At 38.1% G+C, this 20533-nt stretch overlaps 1 protein-coding gene across 1 annotated transcript; it reads right to left on the bottom strand.

The window, feature by feature from the left end:
- Positions 1–913: 913 nt before the first annotated feature.
- On the bottom strand, positions 914–17072 carry LOC121316441 (CAP-Gly domain-containing linker protein 4-like). The gene is made up of 4 exons (XM_041251511.1): positions 16858–17072; positions 5918–6001; positions 3593–3782; positions 914–1109 (listed from the first exon to the last, which is right to left on the bottom strand). The coding sequence occupies exons 1-4, from the start codon at positions 17000–17002 to the stop codon at positions 914–916; spliced, it is 615 nt and encodes a 204-aa protein (XP_041107445.1). The 5' UTR covers positions 17003–17072.
- Between the last annotated feature and the right edge of the window lie 3461 nt (positions 17073–20533).

Below are 20533 nucleotides of genomic sequence, written 5' to 3'. Positions count from 1 at the left end.
TTAAATTGAGGTACAGCAGTGTGTAATGCATTGCAGGGAGTACGATTCTGTATTGATTATAATCTATACAATACTAAAAATGTCCCATAAACTGCATGTCTGGCGGTTGAAGAGGCAGGTGCTTATAACGTATTCATTTTTACGACTCTGCAGCTGAAGCACCGTATTTAATTCAAATATTTAGTAACACTTAAGAACGGACGTGCAGGAGATATTCACATACGCGGAGATATTTAAATTTGAATTGCAAAAGCCGTTCATAAAGCTGCAATGACGGTGCTAGTGTTAAAAGCTAAAATGCTTTACCATCCTTTCGCTATGCTTTACTACACTTTGCTATGGTTTTACAGTGGGAAACTTTTATAAGGGATAATAGATCCCCTGAAAGCGCGACACACAAATGTTTCACCGCCTCACATTGATAAAGGCAGAAGATGCAACATTTAATACATTTTAGGACTTATTTTAATCATTTTCTAAAATAATATTATAACAAGAAATAATTTCTTACCTGGCTCCAAAGCAAAAAACTTTCTTTATTTGGAGTCAGGTTAGAAATAAGTTCTTGTTTTAATATTAATACATTTTCCTGTTACAGCGAACTGAGCTCCCTGCTTATATTATCCTGTGACATGTCTTTTGTTGCAGTATGCTTTTCTCAGGGCTTACTAGGATGAGATACAACTCGTGTCTTACCAGGCATCGAAAATCTTCAACACAAGTTATTGAAGCATGACGGATATAAATGCAAGGCTCGTGTGACATTGAGAAAAAAAAACGGCTTGTTAATACTGTCTTTAAATGAATTCCTGGAAATACATCTCTCTTGAATCATTGGATGATTCTCAGGGGGCGGCACACAATTAGCAGAGCATCGCCAGGGTAGGGAGGGATTAGGTCGGTCAGGATGTCCTCAGCTCACCGTGAACCAGTGGCCTCTGTAGAGTGGCCGGGCGCCTGCAGCTGCATGGTCCTCAGGCGTTGTAGCTTTAAAGGTATAGTAGCTGCATGGTAAGCCTGCAGAGTGAAAAGACAGCGCGTGTTTCTGAGGACACGTGCTCATCTTCGTCTCTCCTGAGTCAGCAGGAGGGTTGCAGCAGTGAAACAGGCTAAAAAAAGAATTGGACAGTTCAAATTGGGGAGAAAATGGTGGAAAAAAAAAAACATGAACTAATGGCGATACAAGAAAGTATTTCATGCATGCCTTGTACAAATCCTGCATGATCCTTTTTTCTTAGTTCAAATCTTGCAATTTCCTTGTGCGATCATTGAAATCCCTCCTCACCCTTGGACAGTTTTTGCTTTAAACTTGCATTAACAGCCTTGCTAGATCTTAGCATGACCCTTGCGGTTTTAGTCTCTACTGCTACCCGTTACTGTGGCCCATCTCTATTGAACAGTCTGCCGTTTACTGATCCTGTTCATTGTCCTCTGCCTGGGTTTCTGTATAATGTGTGATTTTTGGGACTCACCTCTGCACTCGGGGGGGGGGGGGGTGAAGACCCCGTGTTTGAGGGGACAGCTGAAGCACTGCACTCCCCATAACATATTGGGATTGTTTGCAAGTGTCATAAAAGCCATCATAAGAAGCCCTTAGGTCACCATTTTATAAAGTTACCACAGCATACATCTTTGCATAAGGCTGTATGTGTACAGAATTTTACTGTGATGAAAAAGATTGCCCTGCACTGCACACCAACACCTATAATCTGTCTGCATTTTTGTTTTGTTTTCTACAACAGTTACTGGTAAATTCTAAACATCTAACACTTACACTACATGTGTTGTCAAATATGGCTCTGATTTTAGCTATGATTTAAGACAAGAATTTTTGGCAAAAAAAACCTTAAAAAAAGGCAAACAGGCTGTTTAACTCGGCTATACACTGCTTCAGTATTTCTGAGCTTATTCATGTTTCATGTTAATAAACACATCATTTGCCTTCTGATTGTCCAGCCTTCATCTTCACATGACTCAAGACCCATAGCCGTTGGACACCCCTGATCATGGCTATGTATCCATCCACACCATTAAAACTGGTTGAATAATTGCTGAAAATACCATCCACTTCAAGTATCTAATTGGGGATGTTGGTGGTTCTGCAACAGGATGACCAGTGGATGGTCCTGAGATCCTTATTTTTTTTCATCACTGTCTTTATTTTTTCATTTGACAGGTATCTGTACTGTATGTCTCAAGCAGAATTTCAGTTCAGTTTCTGAACTCCTGTAGCCCAGCCCCAAACCACTAAAACAGATTTTTCAAGGAACGCTACCAACAATAAAAATCTAAAGCAATCCTGTTTTCAGGTGTTTGAATGTCAGTTCAGACATAGGGTTCTATTCAAATGATCAAAACCGAGGTACATACCGACATCTTTAAAATCATTGAAAGAAGGGGAGATTCACAGCAGTTACTGTTGGTATCAATTAAAGAGACTTCACTGTCTTTTCCAATTGTGGCCAAATTCACGAGCAGAAGAGAGTAACATCTCACAACATCATGGCACAGTGTGATACGTTCAGTGCTTTATGCTCTTTGAAACACAGTCAAAAGGTAGAATAAATTGGGTGTACAAAATAAAACATTTCTCGACCTCGCATCATTCATGGTATTTGGTTCCAATGTTTATTTTGTTTTAGTTTTTTCATGAGACTTTTTCTTTCTTTTTTTTTCAAATGTTTGAGCTCAGCATGGTTCATTGCAATATATTCTCTTTCAAAGTCTACTGCAAGATGCCTCAAGTTAGTTCCCCACAAGGGCATTTTCCATCATCAGTAAGGGACTAAGGATAAGAGATTGAGAATAATTTGAATTCTGTGTGCATCAGTGTAATGGGAATAAAAATGAAACTCATTGCATCTCATTTGCAGAATGAAAAGAACCCAACTAACCCATCACATGCAACTGGCAGCATGAAAGTTGGAGCTTTTTCTTCATTACAGGGAAGTGTGCACAGCTGTTGAAGGCGAGACTAATACTTAAATTAGTCTCACTCCCTTATTGCATTTAGTCCCCCTTCGAAGAAGTACCTTATGGTCTTTAACAGAGAATATATTGCTATGAGCCATGGTGAGCTCAAACATTAAAAATCAAAGTCTCAAGTATGTGATTTAAAAAATGGAAAAAAACTAAGTAAGAATCGGAAAACCAAATACCATGAATGATGTCATGAATGGTAAAAGAATAATATAATTTTATAAATGGCTTGGAAATTCCCTGCATCCTGATTGGCTGTTAACATTCCAATGCCATGTGGTTAAAATACCACAGCCAACAGTTCAGCTCTCATTTAATTCAAATCAGGAACAAATTCACAAAATAATCACGGTTCCATAACAGTTATGAACCAAGCTCAATAACAAATTTAAATGCGTGGATGGTGTTGATACAGCCCATGTCTCAGGTACATTGTGAGACACAACGCCCATCCAAAGGTGTTCAACCACCTGAAAAGTGGGTTACATCAGTAACACCCAAGCCTTCAAGTGTGTTATGGAGATCAGATCATGTGCTATTGCTTACATGTACACCCTTTTTTGTTCTACCTTGAAATCATTCACAGACTGATTAAGAAACAAACAGAAGATACCTTGCGATACTGGCAGTTGTGTTGGCACAAGGGGGCGCTGTCTTGACGACTGAGGGCCTCTTGGTACAGACAGGGTTCCTGGGCCAGGGGTGGACCAGTCTCTGCCAGGGGCTGGGCTGAGGTTTGTTGTCCAAGGAAGAGGTAGATGAGGAGGGGGAGGAAGAACTGGAACCAGGTAAAGAGACTGAGCCTTCAGCACCAAGAGAGGAAAGAGATAGCAAAATAGTTACTACTGGAATGGGATGAACATGGGGGTTGAATATTAAACAACTATTCTTTTATTTAGAATTAGCTAGAAAACAAAAGTATACATTCATAACAAAAACAAGTAGATATTATTATTATTAATAATAATAATAATAATAATAATAATAATAATAATAATAATAATAATAATATAAACCTGGTGGCCCAATAAATTACCTATTAAAGGAGAGTTAAACACTTTTCTGTACAGCATTATTTATCTGCGATTTCATTATGCATTGTTTTTTTTTTCAATATTTCTGTTTGAATATTTGTCTCACCACTAATAATTTGTGGTATTTGTTCATTGAAACAGCAATTTCTTTTACAAGGAGTACTTGATGACACAATTTTTAGGGCTGATATTGCAGGCATGTAGAGACCACAGATCCCACTGGCATTTATATGCACTAGCAAGTTCCAGTGACATGTTTCAAAAACATTTATTTCTTATAATCTTAAAATAATGTCTGTACTAGAATGAAATTTTATTTGTTTTTTTAGATTTCACTTTGATGTGTGAAAAAAAGTTAACAGGGTGCACAATAAATACTTTTTGTTTCTTCTTGAAAATTACAGTACCTAAAACGGAAGGGAGACTTATTCACAGGGTAGTTACTGTAACACAGAGAAAGAGAACTATCTGGTCTCCCAGCTCGCTAGCAGTGGGCCAAAAGGGATGATGGAAACAAGTAAGTTGTTTAAATTAACAGGATTACAACAGGTCCTTAGACAGGAGTTATCTGAAAGAGTGGCAACAAGTGGGGAATGCTAAACTAGACATCTTCTTTAATCTCCAGCTCTCTGGAGTATTGTGTACCTAGACTAGATTCATTTATGTATGTTGTCCTGAAATGTAAATTCTGTAAAAATGACAAATGATAGTGGTTATAAGAGAGTTAACAATTATTTACAGCACAGCAAAGTTTTCCACTACCAGAGCTAAAGTAAGATGTACTGCAAACCCCTTTATATCTTGTATATGATGAACACAAAAGATGAAGGGAATTTTTTGATAAGATATACATCAAACTGCTGCAAAATGTCCTAAAAAAATCCAGCTGTGACTAATTTATGATGTATGTATGTGTGTGTGTGTGTGTGTATGTATATATATATATATATATATATATATATATATATATATATATATATATATATATAGTGATAAAATAACCTTGATTCTCCATCAAAGAAATTTAGTTACTCTTCTGTGCTGTGTTATTTATCTCAGACTTAATTTATGCATTGGTTATCTTTGATGATATCAGTTGTGAATTGATTTTCTTTGATATCAATTTGAATATTTCTCTCACCACTATTTAGTGGCATTTATTCATTGAGACTGTTTTTTTTAACAATGCCATGTCAGAGGTTCCCAAGTGGCGCATCCAGTAAACGCAGTCTTGTGGAGTACAGGATGCGCCCTATAGCCTGGAGATCGCCAGTTCAAGTCCAGGCTCAACCAAGGACGGGAGCTCCCAGGGGGCAGAGCACAATTGGCCGACCAATGGCCGGGGGGAGGGACATTTAGGTCAGCCAGGTTGTCCTTGGCTCACCACGCACCAGCAACCCCTGTGGTCTGGCCGGGAGCCTGTGGGCTTTCCTGTAAGCTAACGCTGTAGCTCTGGATGGCTATATGTTAAGTCTGCAGTGTAAAAAAGCAGGCAGCTAACCGCACACAATTCAGAGGACAGCATGTGTTCGTTTTCTCCCCTCCTGAGTCAGCGCAGGGGTGCTAGTGCTGAGCTTAACAAAATAATTGGACACTACTAAATTGGGAAGAAAATAACCAAAAAACTGGTTGGCAACTAATACATTTTTTTAAAAAAAAAAAAAAAAAAAAAAAAACAATGCCGTGGCTAATGTGTTATGTAAAATGCATTTTCTGCATGGAGCGCTATGGTGGGCAGCAGAACATAAAGTGTGCTTTGGATTATAGAGTTTGGTATCTAACATCGTTTGGTAGCTATTTGACACAGTCATAGCCATGTTTCCTAGGGGAATCTAAAGCAGCCAGATCCACACAGCCACCCACACTTGACAAGCCCAGTGCTCTCCAGAGCAGCAGCTCCATACCTGGTTGTGTAGTGGGGGGCGTATCTACCACTGGGGGGTTTGCAGGTGGCTTTTTTGCTAGGTGTTTTTTGATGGAGGATGCACCTTAACAACGAAGAGAAAAAAATGAGACAAAAAAGGGGGGGGGAAGATGAGCAAGGGAAAAGGAAAGGATGAAAAGGAGAGTAAAAACATTCAAATTAAAGTTCAAATTAAAATAGAGGTCAGAGAAACAAGAAGTGCCAGGTGGTAGTCTGGACTGCCATTACCCATACGGCCTAAGTTACAATGTAATTACTTCTGAAGGTTTCAGCAGCATTTTATTTTGTATTCTTATGAAGCCTCAAGCAGCTAATACAAATGTGCCTTAATGTGATTTAGAAAAAAAGCCATCAGTAACATCCACACCGAAGATATTAACACCAAAATAACCCAGAAAGTAATGACGGCAGATGCAGTCTATTTTTGAATTTCTGCAATAAAATCAGCAAATAAACAAGCTGCTGCTGAGAAGTGAACTGCAAGTCTGCTGTATTACATTGGTTACCTCAAAGGGTCTGCTTAGAGGCTCGTAGCAGTAATTCATTAATGTCTCAAGACAATTCCTAGCTCTTTTTCAGCTCCGACAAGAGAGCCAGGAATAGCTTTCCTTTTACAATAAACCCTTCAACTTTTTGTTTTATAAAAGAAATTGCAAAGACTACACAGTAACCTCTCCTTTTTCATCCAGCTCTGCTGAAAACATATACAAATACATCATGAACAGAAAGAAAACAAAGAATGCAATTTAGATCAAATTGATGTTCAGATTTGTTTTTACTTTTGCACCACAGATTTTAAAAAAGGTAAACTGCCTGGTCTACAATTTTAACTTAAACTTTTTTTGTCAAAATATGGTATTTTTTATCTTACTTCTCTTGACAAAAATAATTCAATTTGCCAACAATTATTAGAACATGTTTGTCTGTAAAATGAACTGGCTTTTTTTGGTATCCCAATAGCTGACAATGCCCCAAATGTGATTGCACTGCACTGCAGTAGCCTTTGGTGCAAACTGTATTGAGGCTGGATTGTAACCGATATTTATCTGCAATAAAACTCTGCAGGAAATATAGTGTGGATTGATTGCATTGAGGTTTAATTCAAAGGTCTGACTCCTTCACCCCCTAGATAACTGGAGATAACCTTGCCTGCGATAGCTACTATAATATTATATTCGTTTCAAGGTTCTCTTTGCTCTTTTTTTTTCTTTGTGATGCTCCGGCTCTGGTCTTAAAGACTATTCTTGGGTGAATTCATCCAGGTAATTAGGCGGTAGATCCACTAATTGATAAATCCACTAAGGCAATTGTTTCCTGCTTTTTCTTTTGCCACATAAAATGTGTGTTTTTTTGTTTTTTTGTTTTGCCTACCGCACTAATGAGTGCACAATATCTGTCAGTAATACTTTCGGAAAAAAAAAATAACATGGTTGTCAATTGCCGAATCTTCAGGACTAGGCAGTCAGGAATTGGAAAGACTAAACTCCACATCCATGCAGCCTTCTATTTATGTCCAGTCGCTGTACAATGACTTGATTATTATTCAGATGCAACATTAATGGTTAATGCACAACAAATACAAAGAAACACTGTCTCTAGCTTGACTTGGTTGCCACTGATATTTTCCTAAATTTACAACACTCTCCAGCCTTGCTGTAAGAACAATGAAGTTTCATGGCCTTGGGTCGTGCGCAACATCTGGGCTACCATTGTTTGACCCAGGTGCAGAACAGAGTGACACTTTATCTCTAGAGGAGAGGAGCTGTGGCAATTTGTACTTCCTTAAATGAGTGTGCTGAACATTGAAAATAAGATTCCCATAGCACTGCAGTTTCACCCATTGCAGATTTATTATGAGCGAAATTAGACACACCTGAGCTTGATGCAGTGGTACTCAACTCTGGCCCTCGAGATCTAATCCAGTCCAGGTTTTTACTCCAAGCAGGTTCTTAACTGAATCTACTATGAAGCAATTAACTAATATAGGACCTGGTTGGAATAAAGACCAGGAGTGGAATAACAGCTTTGTAAAATTACTGCTACAACAGGGTTACTCTTTCTTGTACGATCAAGCTTGACCAAGAGAATTAAAGAACACAAAGGTTCCCCTCATGGGATGCTAAATGAATAACAACTTAATATTACCGACCAGCTCCCTAAATAAAAGGGTTCAGTTGTTATGTCTTGTTTATTAGACTTTTTTTATGAAATAATCCCAAATTTGGAGAAAAGAGAAATATCTAGCACTCTATTTACTGTAAGTGACAACCTCCATTGTGACAGGTTAAAAACATGTACACTTTTCTGATAGAAATGTTTCTGCTCTTTCATTGAGATGGCAGAGGGGAAACAGAAATCCCACTGAGAGCTACCTGGAGACAGTTCTCTCCCGACAGCTGCGGTTTGCCTTCAAGAACCATCGTTCTTTCAAAGTTACACCACATCATATTACTGATCCTTGCATTATCTCAAAAGGAGAGAGTGTCGGCTTTACTGAAAAGAAGAAATACACACAGCCTCAATCGTTATTACGTGACCTCTTTCCACTTTAGCCTCCCATCCAGGAAAACATTACTGTTAATGGGTCATCTAGCACCAAAAAAACTGAGCAGAAATAAAGAAAAGCAGATAACACAACTTCAGTCTGACAGGTCTCAATAGTAGGGAGATCAATAACTTTGGCACAGGATAGAAGCTGTGCTACATAGGAATTCTGTTGTTTTCCTAAAAAAGGGATTTATGAGACAGTCAGTAAAGGTGGCAACAAAATTCTAGGATGAACCCAGGGTCTATAAAACAGCAGATTCAGGTTTATTTCAGTTATATAGTTAGTTTTAAAACACTAGTAGCTCTCTGTTATTAACTTAAACCTGTGCATAAAAGCATTTTCAGACAAAAACTAAGTTGGGGAATAAGAGAATGCTGAAAGAATGAATGAGGCAGACTATACAAAACGAATAAGGGAGACAACATTATCATTACTGTACCATCAATCGAGTGAGTCATGAGGCCAGTTTCTTTCCACTACCCATCAACAGCTACAAAAGATAAGTTTGAAGATTGGGTGAACTTTCGAAATAAAGGAGGGGAGAATTTGTCAGATAAAAAATTCTAGATAGCCCCTATGATAGGAGAGTTTAAATGGTTGTTGACAAGTTTGTACATCTTAAGAGTAGAGTAGAAAGGCTAGCGTAGAAAGGGACTGAATGCACTACGATCCCAACCTCTACACCTCAGCTGCAGTGACTGTGTCACACAGCCCTCGGTAACAGCCACCCACCTTACCCAGACAAAGAACAGGCCAGCGGGCTATCAAAATTGTTCTGTTTTCTGCTGCTTTATGGCTGCAGGCTACAAAAAAATGCAAAAAAATAAAGGATAGTAGCTGGGACTTTGGTTAATGTCTCATAAGAACAGAAGAACATTTATTTTAGCATAAGAAAGGAGACAAAGCCATAGCAGTAACATGTCATTTTCACATGTGCTTACAGGTACACAGGATGGATGCAGCATTCAGAGAAGCACATGGCTAATTTGAATACATTACAAAGTTAATCTGCTGATCAAAACTTCCACAGTGCAAAGCCATGCTGATCATCTGACATTCTGGCAATGTGCTGATAGTAACACACACAAAGAATGACAATATAAAAAAAGACCACAGTCAATGCTGATTTTAATAAACCCCAATGCAATTCAGTCAGCACACAGTATGTTTGAAATACAAATCCGACTTCTTCATTACATTTATATAAAAATGTCTGGGTTTTTTTTTGTTTGTTTGGTTTTTTTTTTAATCAGCTGAAGAATACTCTTTTGTGATTTTTTTTTTACCTTCAATGGAAATTACCCCCCCTTTCCTCAAATCCCTCTGGGTTATATAAACTGGGACAGTGGCAGATGCCAAATGTAGGAAAATTGGAGAGTTGAAATTAAAAAAGCAGTTAAGCTGTTAATTTTAAATTATAAATATAAATTATAAAACATGATTTTTATGATTATTATTTTTCCTCAGCTAGTTTCATTGAGAGGCGGTGTTTCTCGCTGGTGTTTCTCGCTGGTGTTTCTCGCTGGTGCTTCTGATTTTGTTATTTCTGAATTTTATTTAACAGCAGCTGGAGGGCCGGCAATCTGTTCAGGAGACGAAATGCAATTTAATGCACCTTCGCACAACCTGCCAGTGAGTGTAAGCCTGTGAAAGACGCATTCTTGAGTAAATTCTGCTGGCCCTCAGGATACCTTTTTGATTCTCAGGAACTGTAATGTCACAGCAACCTACAAGATGGCTGGGATTTCTTAGGAGAAAGAGATTGAGATAAAGGCTGAGAATAAAAAAAAAGAGTAAAGATAAAGAGTGTTTTCTTTTTCTATCATTTCTCTTTACATTTGAAAAAGAAATATGATCTTAATTTCCCCATGTTTTACTTTTTCTTTGTCTATGTGACCTGCTGTAAACTAGTACCATTCACACCTGTGCAAGGTTAAATGTCTGCAACATGCAAAACCAGCACATGCACATTCCTCTTAATGGGACCACTGGGAGAACATTCACACTGTATCAATAGAGGGGAGGAGTCCACCTCACCCAGTGATATAAGTGTGTCAATCAGAACTCATTGAAGACATTGAGAAAGAGTTCTAATTAAAATGACTGTTAATGCAGACAGATAAATGATACAATATTAATAGACTCCTGAGGGCCACACTGACAAAAAGGAGTAAAAGTGAAGTTACTAACTGGCCCCTGGACAGACTAAGCAACAGGGTAGGAAAATGTCCAAAATCGTCAGGGCACAATTTTCAAACCTTCGGGAAACTTGAAGGGAGGATGTAGGGGGATTGAAGTGGTGCAGTGATTAAAAAAAATAAATAAGTTACTTGAGCAGAAAAGAATGGAGCTGGCATGGTTATTTAACCAAACCAAATGTTTTGGTTTAATATTTCTTCAATGTATTGATTTCAATGTATTTTTGAAAAAAATCATAATTATTACTATTATTTTTTTGGTTATAAATTTATAATCTCCAATTATTTTTACCACCGATTTGGAATGCCTAATTATTATTATCATTTTTCTCCTTCAGCGATTCCTCACACAGCTCAGGGCTCAGCGGGCGTCCTTTGATCCCACGAGCCAATCAGCGTTTTCTTACTCCTAGGAACTTGAGAACGGATGTCTGCAGGCTACCAGCCTCTGGAGGACAAAGACCAGCCCAGCAGGTTTGACCTTATATATGAAATACTGTATTATCATTGAGCAATTCAATATTATTGATGGAACGGCTTTAAAGAATACAGTATGCAACACATTTAATACATCCCTTATCCAGATAATAGTTTTATGAATCTGTCCTCAAGTCCCTTAACGTGTAAACAGAAATGTTTAGTGTTCAGCTTCATGTTCTACTTTTGTATGATTAGCAAACTCACGCCATTTAATTTACTTTTCTCAGTAATCACACTTTACCCTGTAAGACGGAGATGGCATTTCAATTCTAAAAACCAAAAAATTACCAAAATGAAATTAAAAACAAAAAAAGTTAAAATCAGGATATTTCTCACAACTAGCATTTCTTGTTCAGCAGTTAAGTTCACAGCAAAACGTCATCTGGCGATGGAGATAAAAAGCAGTCATTGTCTAAACAAGCTAAAAGTCTCTGCGTTTTGTGTTATCTTATTTGTGTAAATAAATTGGGGAGCTGCGGTAGCGGCAACTGATGCTGACATGACAATGTTCCTGTCAGCTCCAGAAAAATTATGGCTGGAAGAAAATCTACGGGTCCCGAGCAAATCCTTCGCCGCAACTATTCTGCAGCCCTGCTGAGCATATTTTAGAAATCTGTTTATTCTCAATTTGTTTTTCTATTTTGAGAAAATGATTTAAAATTTGATGAAGCTGTCACTTTCCTTAAAAAGAAGGGTAACCTTAATTTCTTCAGTCAGTTTAATATGACAGTGCAGCACGTTCACAGCAACTTAATTATGTTTATATGTATTAAAAAAATAAATAAAATGAGTGTGAGGCGAGCAATAAACTAATATAAAAAGCCTCACGCCTTAGCTGGATAACGTTAAATGCTTTGGGCAACAACTAAAAGAAGCGTTTAAACATTATTCAACTGATCGTCGGGCGTGAAATTAAAATGACAAAAAACATTACCAGTTGTTTTGTTGACTTGACAGGAAAAAAGGATGACTTTAAAACAAACATTCCCCCCCTTCTCCTCCCCGAGATTGGCTATTAATATTTTGAATGACGCTAACATAGCTCAATACATTGGCCTATTCTGCTGGTATTATCTTGCCAAGCACACCGATGCAGTTTTGTACTTTTAAATTAATGGCAACAAATGTTTTTCTCCTCTCACAATGACTCCCTCAGTTAATGGTTCTCCACAACAGAGGCATATATATATATATACACACACACACATACACACACACACACATGCACGCACATACACAGTAGATGCCACTTATTAACAACCTCTTGGTTCCCAGCAAAAAGTTGTCATTAACTGAAAGTTGCCAATAAGCATAAATCCCATGTTTTCAAATGTATTTATATAGAACAACAATACATACTGTAGTTGTACAAATATGGCACTGATATACATGTGTTTTAAAAATTTTACAGCGTTACAAAATGAACATGAGAAACATGAAATACCCAAACACAGAACTATTTACTTCACGCGGGTGTAAAGCCAAAAAAAAGGGAGTAGGCTTAAATAGTACTACACAACGATGTACTACAATTATCCTTACAATGAGTAAAGCAAATATAAAAAAAAATGTGTTGTACTTACAATCAATTCTAAAGAACAGCCTTTTAAAATAAGAAATTGTCCATCACTGTCTGTTTTTTACAATGTACCTCCTGCTGTAAATATATCTCAATTTTGAAAGTGAGTGTGTTATAAAAGCTGCATGAAGTATGCGCATAAATCATGCAAGTGCGCTCTGTAGTTCTGGCAACTAGTAATACAGCTGTCCGTTCTTTTATGTTTACTGTGAACTAAAATATCAACTAAATTCACTTTTCTTGAATGCTACAACTGGAGGCTTAAGAAAATTAAATTAATTTTTTCTGAATTATGTAGCATCTACAAGTGTTTCCAAACTGTCTTAGAAATATTAGGCAAAAGTTTAGAGTAAGTCATTACTAATGGGACTTTTTTGACCTTTATATCTCTATTTTTTGAAGTTTCTAACCAGTCCCTGGACAGACTAAGCAACAGGGTAGTAAAATGTCCAGGATTTTAAAAAAATAAAAAAAAATTACATACTGTAACCTGAGCTGACAAGAATGGAACTAGCATGGCTATTTAACCAAATTTAGATTTTTTGTGGTTAAAGTTTTACTTGATAAATTAAATACTGTGTCTTCTGTCTTATCTTTAATGTATTTGGCACCATTTCCATATCTGGGTCTGTTACCTGTTTTGAATTCTCCGTCCTAGTCCAGTATAATTCTCTATTCTCCATTTTATTGTTTACATTAAACGGGTTTATTTTTACTGTTTTAGATTTATTTTGATTATCTTTCTTTATTATGCCACAGTATTCAGATTTTCTTCCAGTTTCACTGTCTTTAAATACAATAACTGAGAAATGTTTATTGTTGTATAAAAGATTCATTGGATCATTTTTATTTTTAATAGTTTCTATTGTGCCATCACATTTAAAACAATCCTTATTCTTTAAGTCTGTGTATACATGTATGGGCCTATTTAGGAGGTCTGCAGCTGCCAGAACTTCTGCCTCTGTAGTCCAAGAATTTATATTCCTGTCACTTAATTTCATTTTTTCAATATGGGTCTGTGGCAGGCTGGCGAGTGGATAGAGGCCCAGAGACAGACTTCAGTTCAAACAAATATACTTTTATTATAAATAAACACAAAATAAACGTGCACAAGGGCAAAAACAAAGCAATTTAAACACAAAGAAAGACAAAAAGCAAAACTTACAAAAATAACAATTTCCAGGCTGGGCAATGCCTTCACTGGATTCAAACCTTCCAAACAACCAAAAAAAAACCAACCTGCTTCCTCAGCTCCCTCTCCCCAAATGAGAAGCAGAGGCCTCCTTTTATATCAGGTGGCTGGGCTCTGATTGATCGTTAATCAACCTAATCAACTAATCAACCCCAGCCACCTGAACATAATAAACCCAGGCAGGTAGGGGAAGTTAACCCCATCCCTTCCAATTTAAAGGGCAGAGCTTTGCTCTGCCACAGGGTCACTAAGTCGATGTACATTTCATATCGTTTTATATTGCTTTCCATTAGTTACATTATGTCTAATTGTTCAATGGTCATTTTGTGAACCATATAAAACCACACCTAAAAATCTAAAGAAACAGTTCCCATCCCTCTCTATTTGAACTATGCTGTAACCATCATAACTATTATACTCACATTGCTCAAGCAATCTAATCCAAAGTGCTTCAGCAGAGTTTTCCTTATTGTCGGAGTCGTTCTGATTTTAAATTTTTATTTTTTCTAGACCTATTTTGTAATCCCGGTTGACCTATTCATTTGTGTATTTCATTAACTTTTTGTTCTGAAAATGTCTTCAGATAGCTCTTTACTTTTTCCCATATTGACTTATTGGTAATGACAGCAATCATCCTATGCCTAACCCTTTAATACTCTCTAAGAATGTTCACCTACAATCCAGCATGTTCTAGACGTTTCTAGAATTAGGTTCTGCATTATCATATTGAAATTATTATGAGTTTTGCAAAAGAAATTGCTGAAATAAATATGTCCATCATTTATATACTTTTTTTTTTTTTTTTTTTTGAAAAACAATAAATACAATGTGTTATTAATAATGTTATAATAGTTTAAAATGTGTTATAATAGTGTTATGATTATTGTGTCGTATATATATATATATATATATATATATATATATATATATATATATATATATAGATAGATAGATAGATAGATAGATAGATAGATAGATAGATAGATAGCTCTGGAAAAAATTAAAAGACCACTGCAAAATTATCAGTTTCTCTGGTTTTACTATTTATAGGTATGTGTTTGGGTAAAATGAACATTTTTGTTTTATTCTATAAACTACTGACAACATTTCTCCCAAATTCCAAATAAAAATATTGTCATTTAGAGCATTTATTTGCAGAAAATGACAACTGGTCAAAATAACAAAAAAGATGCAGTGTTGTCAGACCTCGAATAATGCAAAGAAAGTAAGTTCATATTCATTTTTAAACAACACAATACTAATGTTTTAACTTAGGAAGAGTTCAGAAATCAATATTTGGTGGAATAACCCTGATTTTCAATCACAGCTTTCATGCGTCTTGGCATACTCTCCACCAGTCTTTCACATTGATGTTGGGTGACTTTATGCCACTCCTGGCGCAAAAATTCAAGCAGCTCGGCTTTGTTTGATGGCTTGTGACCATCCATCTTCCTCTTGATCACATTCCAGAGTTTTTCAATGGGGTTCAGGTCTGAAGATTGGGCTGGCCATGACAGGGTCTTGATCTGGTGATCCTCCATCCACACCTTGATTGACCTGGCTGTGTGGCATGGAGCATTGTCCTGCTGGAAAAACCAATCCTCAGAGTTGGGGAACATTGTCAGAGCAGAAGGAAGCAAGTTTTCTTCCAGGACAACCTTGTCCTTGGCTTGATTCATGCCAAAGCTGCCCGATTCCAGCCTTGCTGAAGCACCCCCAGATCATCACCGATCCTCCACCACATTTCACAGTGGGTGCGAGACATTGTGGCTTGTAGGCCTCTCCAGGTCTCCATCTAACCATTAGATGACCAGGTGTTAGGCAAAGCTGAAAACTGGACTCATCTGGGGGTGCTTCAGCAAGGCTGGAATCGGGCAGATTTGTCTTTGGCGCATGAATCAAGCCAAGTACAAGGTTGTCCTGGAAGAAAACTTGGAGCATTGAACCGGGGAATCTCCTGGTTACAAACCTGTTTCTTTAAACACACACACACACACACACACACACACACACACACACACACACACCCTGGGCCATAGGTACGAGATCGTGGTATTTGTGACAATGAAAGGGCTAGTGGAATGGAATTGCATTAAGAGGCACACAAAAGCCACGACCATGGCACCTTATAACTGGTTCTGCAGTATAAAGGGCTGTCTTATAAAGGGGGAGCACTGTATCTCCAAAATAACTGGTCACAACATTTAATAAAAGTTTCCCAAAAACATCTTTATCATACCGTAACTTGCAAACAAATGACTGTGCAGTATATTTGGATGTAAAACTAAGATTGTAAAAAGAAGACTGTTATAAAACTATTCAGCTCCATTTGTATTCATCCAGTTCCTAGGAGCGGATTGATCTCAAAACTTTGTCCACTTAAGGATCCAAGCGATTCAGCCTCAACATGACTAGGTTACCTATTCCATAATTTCACCTGTGTGTGAAGAAGTGTTTTCCTACCTCTATCTCCACTTAATTTCCAACTGTGTCCTGAACTTAAAGTATTGCTTTGAGTAGACATAAAGCCTTCAAATCATGCAGTTGTCTTTGTTCTAGGCTAAATAGATCCTGTTCTTTTAGTCTCTTCATATCCCATTACTTTAAACCCTGGGATTAGTCTGGTTGCTCTTTATTGGACTCTTCAGGGCTAGTATATTCTCAGGACCTTATTGTTTTCCTTTCAAGGAGCAGAAGACAAAGTTGGAAATTAAGTGGAGATTTACCTTATTCATTCAGCACACGTCTGTATCACACGTTATTTGAATGACAACATTAAACCCTTTAGGCTTTAAGCAGTGCTACTAATTGCGGTGACAGAAAATATCACAGACATCATTATGGGATGTACTCAGTTACAGCTCCTTGCTGAAGCAGAACTGTAAAACTTAAAAAAGATTAAATGTGTCTCCTCCTGCCTTACCTGCGTTGATCTTGAAGGTAACGTGGAACAGATCGATCTTCTGCGACCGGATGGGGCTAGAGGATCTCACTGTGGAGCTTTTTGCTGTGGTTTTTCTGTCATCTGGATCCTTGCTGATCTTCGACAGAGGGGTGAAGATACCCATGGAGCAAAGTGCACACACCAGTTAGCTGTACAGCAAAACCTTGCTTTAAGACCACCTCGCATTTAAAGTAACTGTAGCTGACAAAGTAATGACATCAATTTTGCTTAAACAAGTCTCAATTGTCCATTTTGAAAGAAACACATGTTAAATTAAACATGTATTTTTATTTTAAAACTTGATATATGGTTAGAACAATTTCACATTTGTAATTTTGATTAACCTGACATCCCCTGGTCCCAATTTGTTTGTATAACAGGTTTTACTGTATGTACCAGCTGTGTGCCACACAGCTGCACAGGCTCCTCGACGTGTTCCCTGCGAGATTCATCGAGCATGTCATACCGTACTCTATCCCCGCCCACTGTCCACTGGCAAACTCTGTGGTGCCGCAAAACTGCAAAGTGCCAATCTGCAGAAAAAGAGGAAGGAAAGAAAGAAATGGACAAAACAAATAAGCAAACAGTGAGCAGTCAGGACTAGAGCAATGGAGACAGACCAGTTACAGATATGGAATACACACAACTTGGGAAATACAGCCACAAATCTGAAATGCTCATTTATTCAAAATTCAAAATTTTCAGTAGACACTGTGATCAGACCAATCAGAACAAATGCTGCAAGCAATTTCATTGATCATCCTCTCTCGTGAGCTCTGTCTACAGATAACATGCTTGAGCATGCTTCTGAAAGCGTAACAATCAGGCCATTATTGACACAAGTGTATTCAACCCATTCGCTCACTCCAATAAATCCCATGTGACGTCACTCACGAACTAAGTTTGCGTGAGAGATAATAAGAATTTCATTAGCTAATCCTCTCAGCCCTTTATCCATATGATTTCATTTAATCTTTATGTGCAATTTCAGTAGTAGCTTTCTGTTAATCTGGGCTATCTGGCTGAGTCAATAACAGCAGGTGTTATTTTTGAGACTGCAACGTTGACACAATGGAGATGTTATTCAATTGAAAATCTCACTTCTATGAATAATGGGGTATCTTTCCTCAAAGCAAAGGTTAGACAGAAAATGCCTAATAGATTAATGGTAACCAACCATGCAATAACTCGATTCAACTGGACTGTAAATTACTTCACTCTTGAAAGATGAAACCTGCCTTAGCAGTGCCTATAGAGTAAAGAGTTTGCAGACTCTAGCATCTCAGCCTGCATCATCAGCAATTTGAGACTTAAAAGGAATTGCTGCTAACAAAATCATTCCATTCACGGTTCACAGAGAGATCTGGACTGGCCAAGGCCATTGACCAAATCCTACATCTAGCCGCCAACAGATCCATCTCCAGTTCATCCTCCTCTCTTACCTGTCATTATTTCTCCTCTTTCGTTCGGAACAAAATCGACTTCTATTCTACGCTCGCCCACCACAAACCCAGTTTACTACTTGACCACCTTGACTCTCCTCCAGTTGCCCCTCCTGCCCTCTCCTCCTTCTCCCCTCTCTCCATTGCTGATGTTTACGGCTTACTGTTGAAACTACTGCCACATGCCCCCTGGACCCCTGGCCAACTAACCTTGTCTGCTTCTGTGCTTCTGATTATGCACACTCTCAACCTGTCCCTGGACTCTGGCTCGGTTCCTGCTGCCTGCAAGCTTGCCCAAGTTACGCCGGTACTCAAAAAACCCTCCCTTAACCCAGCTGACTTCTGTCCAATCTCCAATCTCCCTTTTCTCTCCAAAACTCTCGAAAGGTCTTTAGCCAATCAGCTGATGAGACATCTCATGGACAACAATCTGCTTAAATCTTTACATTCTGGTTTCCGGCCGCATCACAGTACTGAAACTGCTCTGTTCCAGATTGTGAATGATCTCCTGTTCAATGCTGATACTGTTGCTGGTGCTCCCTCTGTGCCTGTCCTCCTTGACCTTACAGCTGCTTTTGACACCATAGATCATGGAATTCTTCTTGACCAAGTATGTTGGAATCTCTGGAACCTGTCTCTGCTGGATGTCCTCTTACCTGTCCGGATGTGTGCAGTCTGTTTTTTATGATGGACGCAGTGTTGTTGCTAACCCAGTCACTTGTGGTGTCCCCCAAGAATTCGTTTTTGGACCCCTTCTCTTCAAAATCTACATGCTTCCCTGGGTCACTTCACCCACCAACACAGCCTCATGTTTCACTCTTATGCTGACGACACCCAACTCTACTTAAAACGCCCCTCTGCCATGGTCCGGCTCTCTGCCTGCATTCAAGACATCTAGGCCTGGATGTCTGCCCATTTTCTTCAACTGAACACTAACAAATCTGAACTCCTTCTAGTAGGATCTAAAACTCAACTTAGGAATCTCAACGTAGCTGCCCTTAACCTCAGAAACTGTCTGCTGCTGCCTTCCCCCATAGTACGAAGCCTTGGTGTACACCTTGACTGCAACCTCTCCTTTGATGCCCACATTTGATAAAGCAAGACAATAAAATAAAATTGTATGAACTGTAACTTTTATATACAGTGAACAGATTGAAGGAAAATAACTAATTTTGTGATCTTGTCCTTACCTGCTTGTAGTAACAGTCATGTTGGAGTTGACTAATTGGTCTTGGCCGACAAAGCAGGATTTTATTGGTGGTCAGCAATTTAAAAGCCAAGGTCCTTTTTATAATGATCAATCTTGACTATATTAACGAACAAAATACTTTCTGGATATCAAAAGTATTCAGACCCTCTCAGTTTTCACATTTTGTTGCTTTAAAGCTTGCAGTTATGACAGTTTGAAGTAGGAATTAATATGTGTTATATACACAACCTACTCCACACATTCAAAGCTAATACAAAAATAAAGAAGTAAATAGATAATTAATATGAAATAAAAATGGAAAAGTCATGATTGCATAAGAATTCAAACCCTTTGCTGTGACAAACCTAAATTAATTCATGTGCACAACATGACCTTAAAGAGTCACACAATTAGTTGAATGGCCTCTGTCTGTAAGCAATATTAGTGGTTCTCATGATTTCAGAATAAAAACACCGGTCTCTGTGAGGTTCCTTGGTCAGGTAGTGAATTTCAAGCAAAGACTCAACCATGAAGACCAAGAAGCTTTCAAAGCAAGTCAGGGATAAAGTCATTGAAAAGCACAGTTCAGGAGAAGGGTAAAAAAAAATATCAAAGTCTCTGAATATCCCTGTGAGCACAGTCTTCTCCGTCATCAAGAAATGGAAAGTGCATTGTACCCCCCAGAAACTGCCTAGATCAGACCATCCCTCCAAACTGAGCAGCTGCTTAAGGAGGAAACTGGTGAGGGATGCCACTGTGAGGTCAACGACAACTTTGAAAGAGCTATAGAGTTCAATGGCTGAGATGGGAGAAAATGTGTATCAGTCAACAATATCCAGAACACTTCACAAAAGTAGCCTGTATGTCAGGGTGGCAAGAAGGAAGCCATTACTAATAAATAAGTCATCTCAAAGCCCGCATGGAGTTTTCAACAAAGCACCTGAGTGATCCTGTGAAACTGTGGCAAAAGGTGTTGTGGTCAGATGATATCAAATTGTAACTTTTTGGTCTAAATGCCAAGCGT

The sequence above is a fragment of the Polyodon spathula genome, chromosome 5, assembly GCF_017654505.1.
Source record: "Polyodon spathula isolate WHYD16114869_AA chromosome 5, ASM1765450v1, whole genome shotgun sequence".
Taxonomy (NCBI): domain Eukaryota; kingdom Metazoa; phylum Chordata; class Actinopteri; order Acipenseriformes; family Polyodontidae; genus Polyodon; species Polyodon spathula.
Note: the sequence above shows the minus strand (reverse complement) of the source record. Positions and strands in the feature narration are given on the sequence as shown.

Excerpts from the sequence above, each read along its gene's own strand:
- LOC121316441 (XM_041251511.1), bottom strand. The coding sequence starts at position 17,002 with ATGGGTATCTTCACCCCTCTGTCGAAGATCAGCAAGGATCCAGATGAC. Across the intron at positions 3,783-5,917 it reads GCCCCCCACTACACAACCAG|GCTCAGTCTCTTTACCTGGT; the intron begins GTATGGAGCTGC and ends TTGGTGCTGAAG. Across the intron at positions 1,110-3,592 it reads ACAACTGCCAGTATCGCAAG|CCTGTTTCACTGCTGCAACC; the intron begins GTATCTTCTGTT and ends TTCTTTTTTTAG.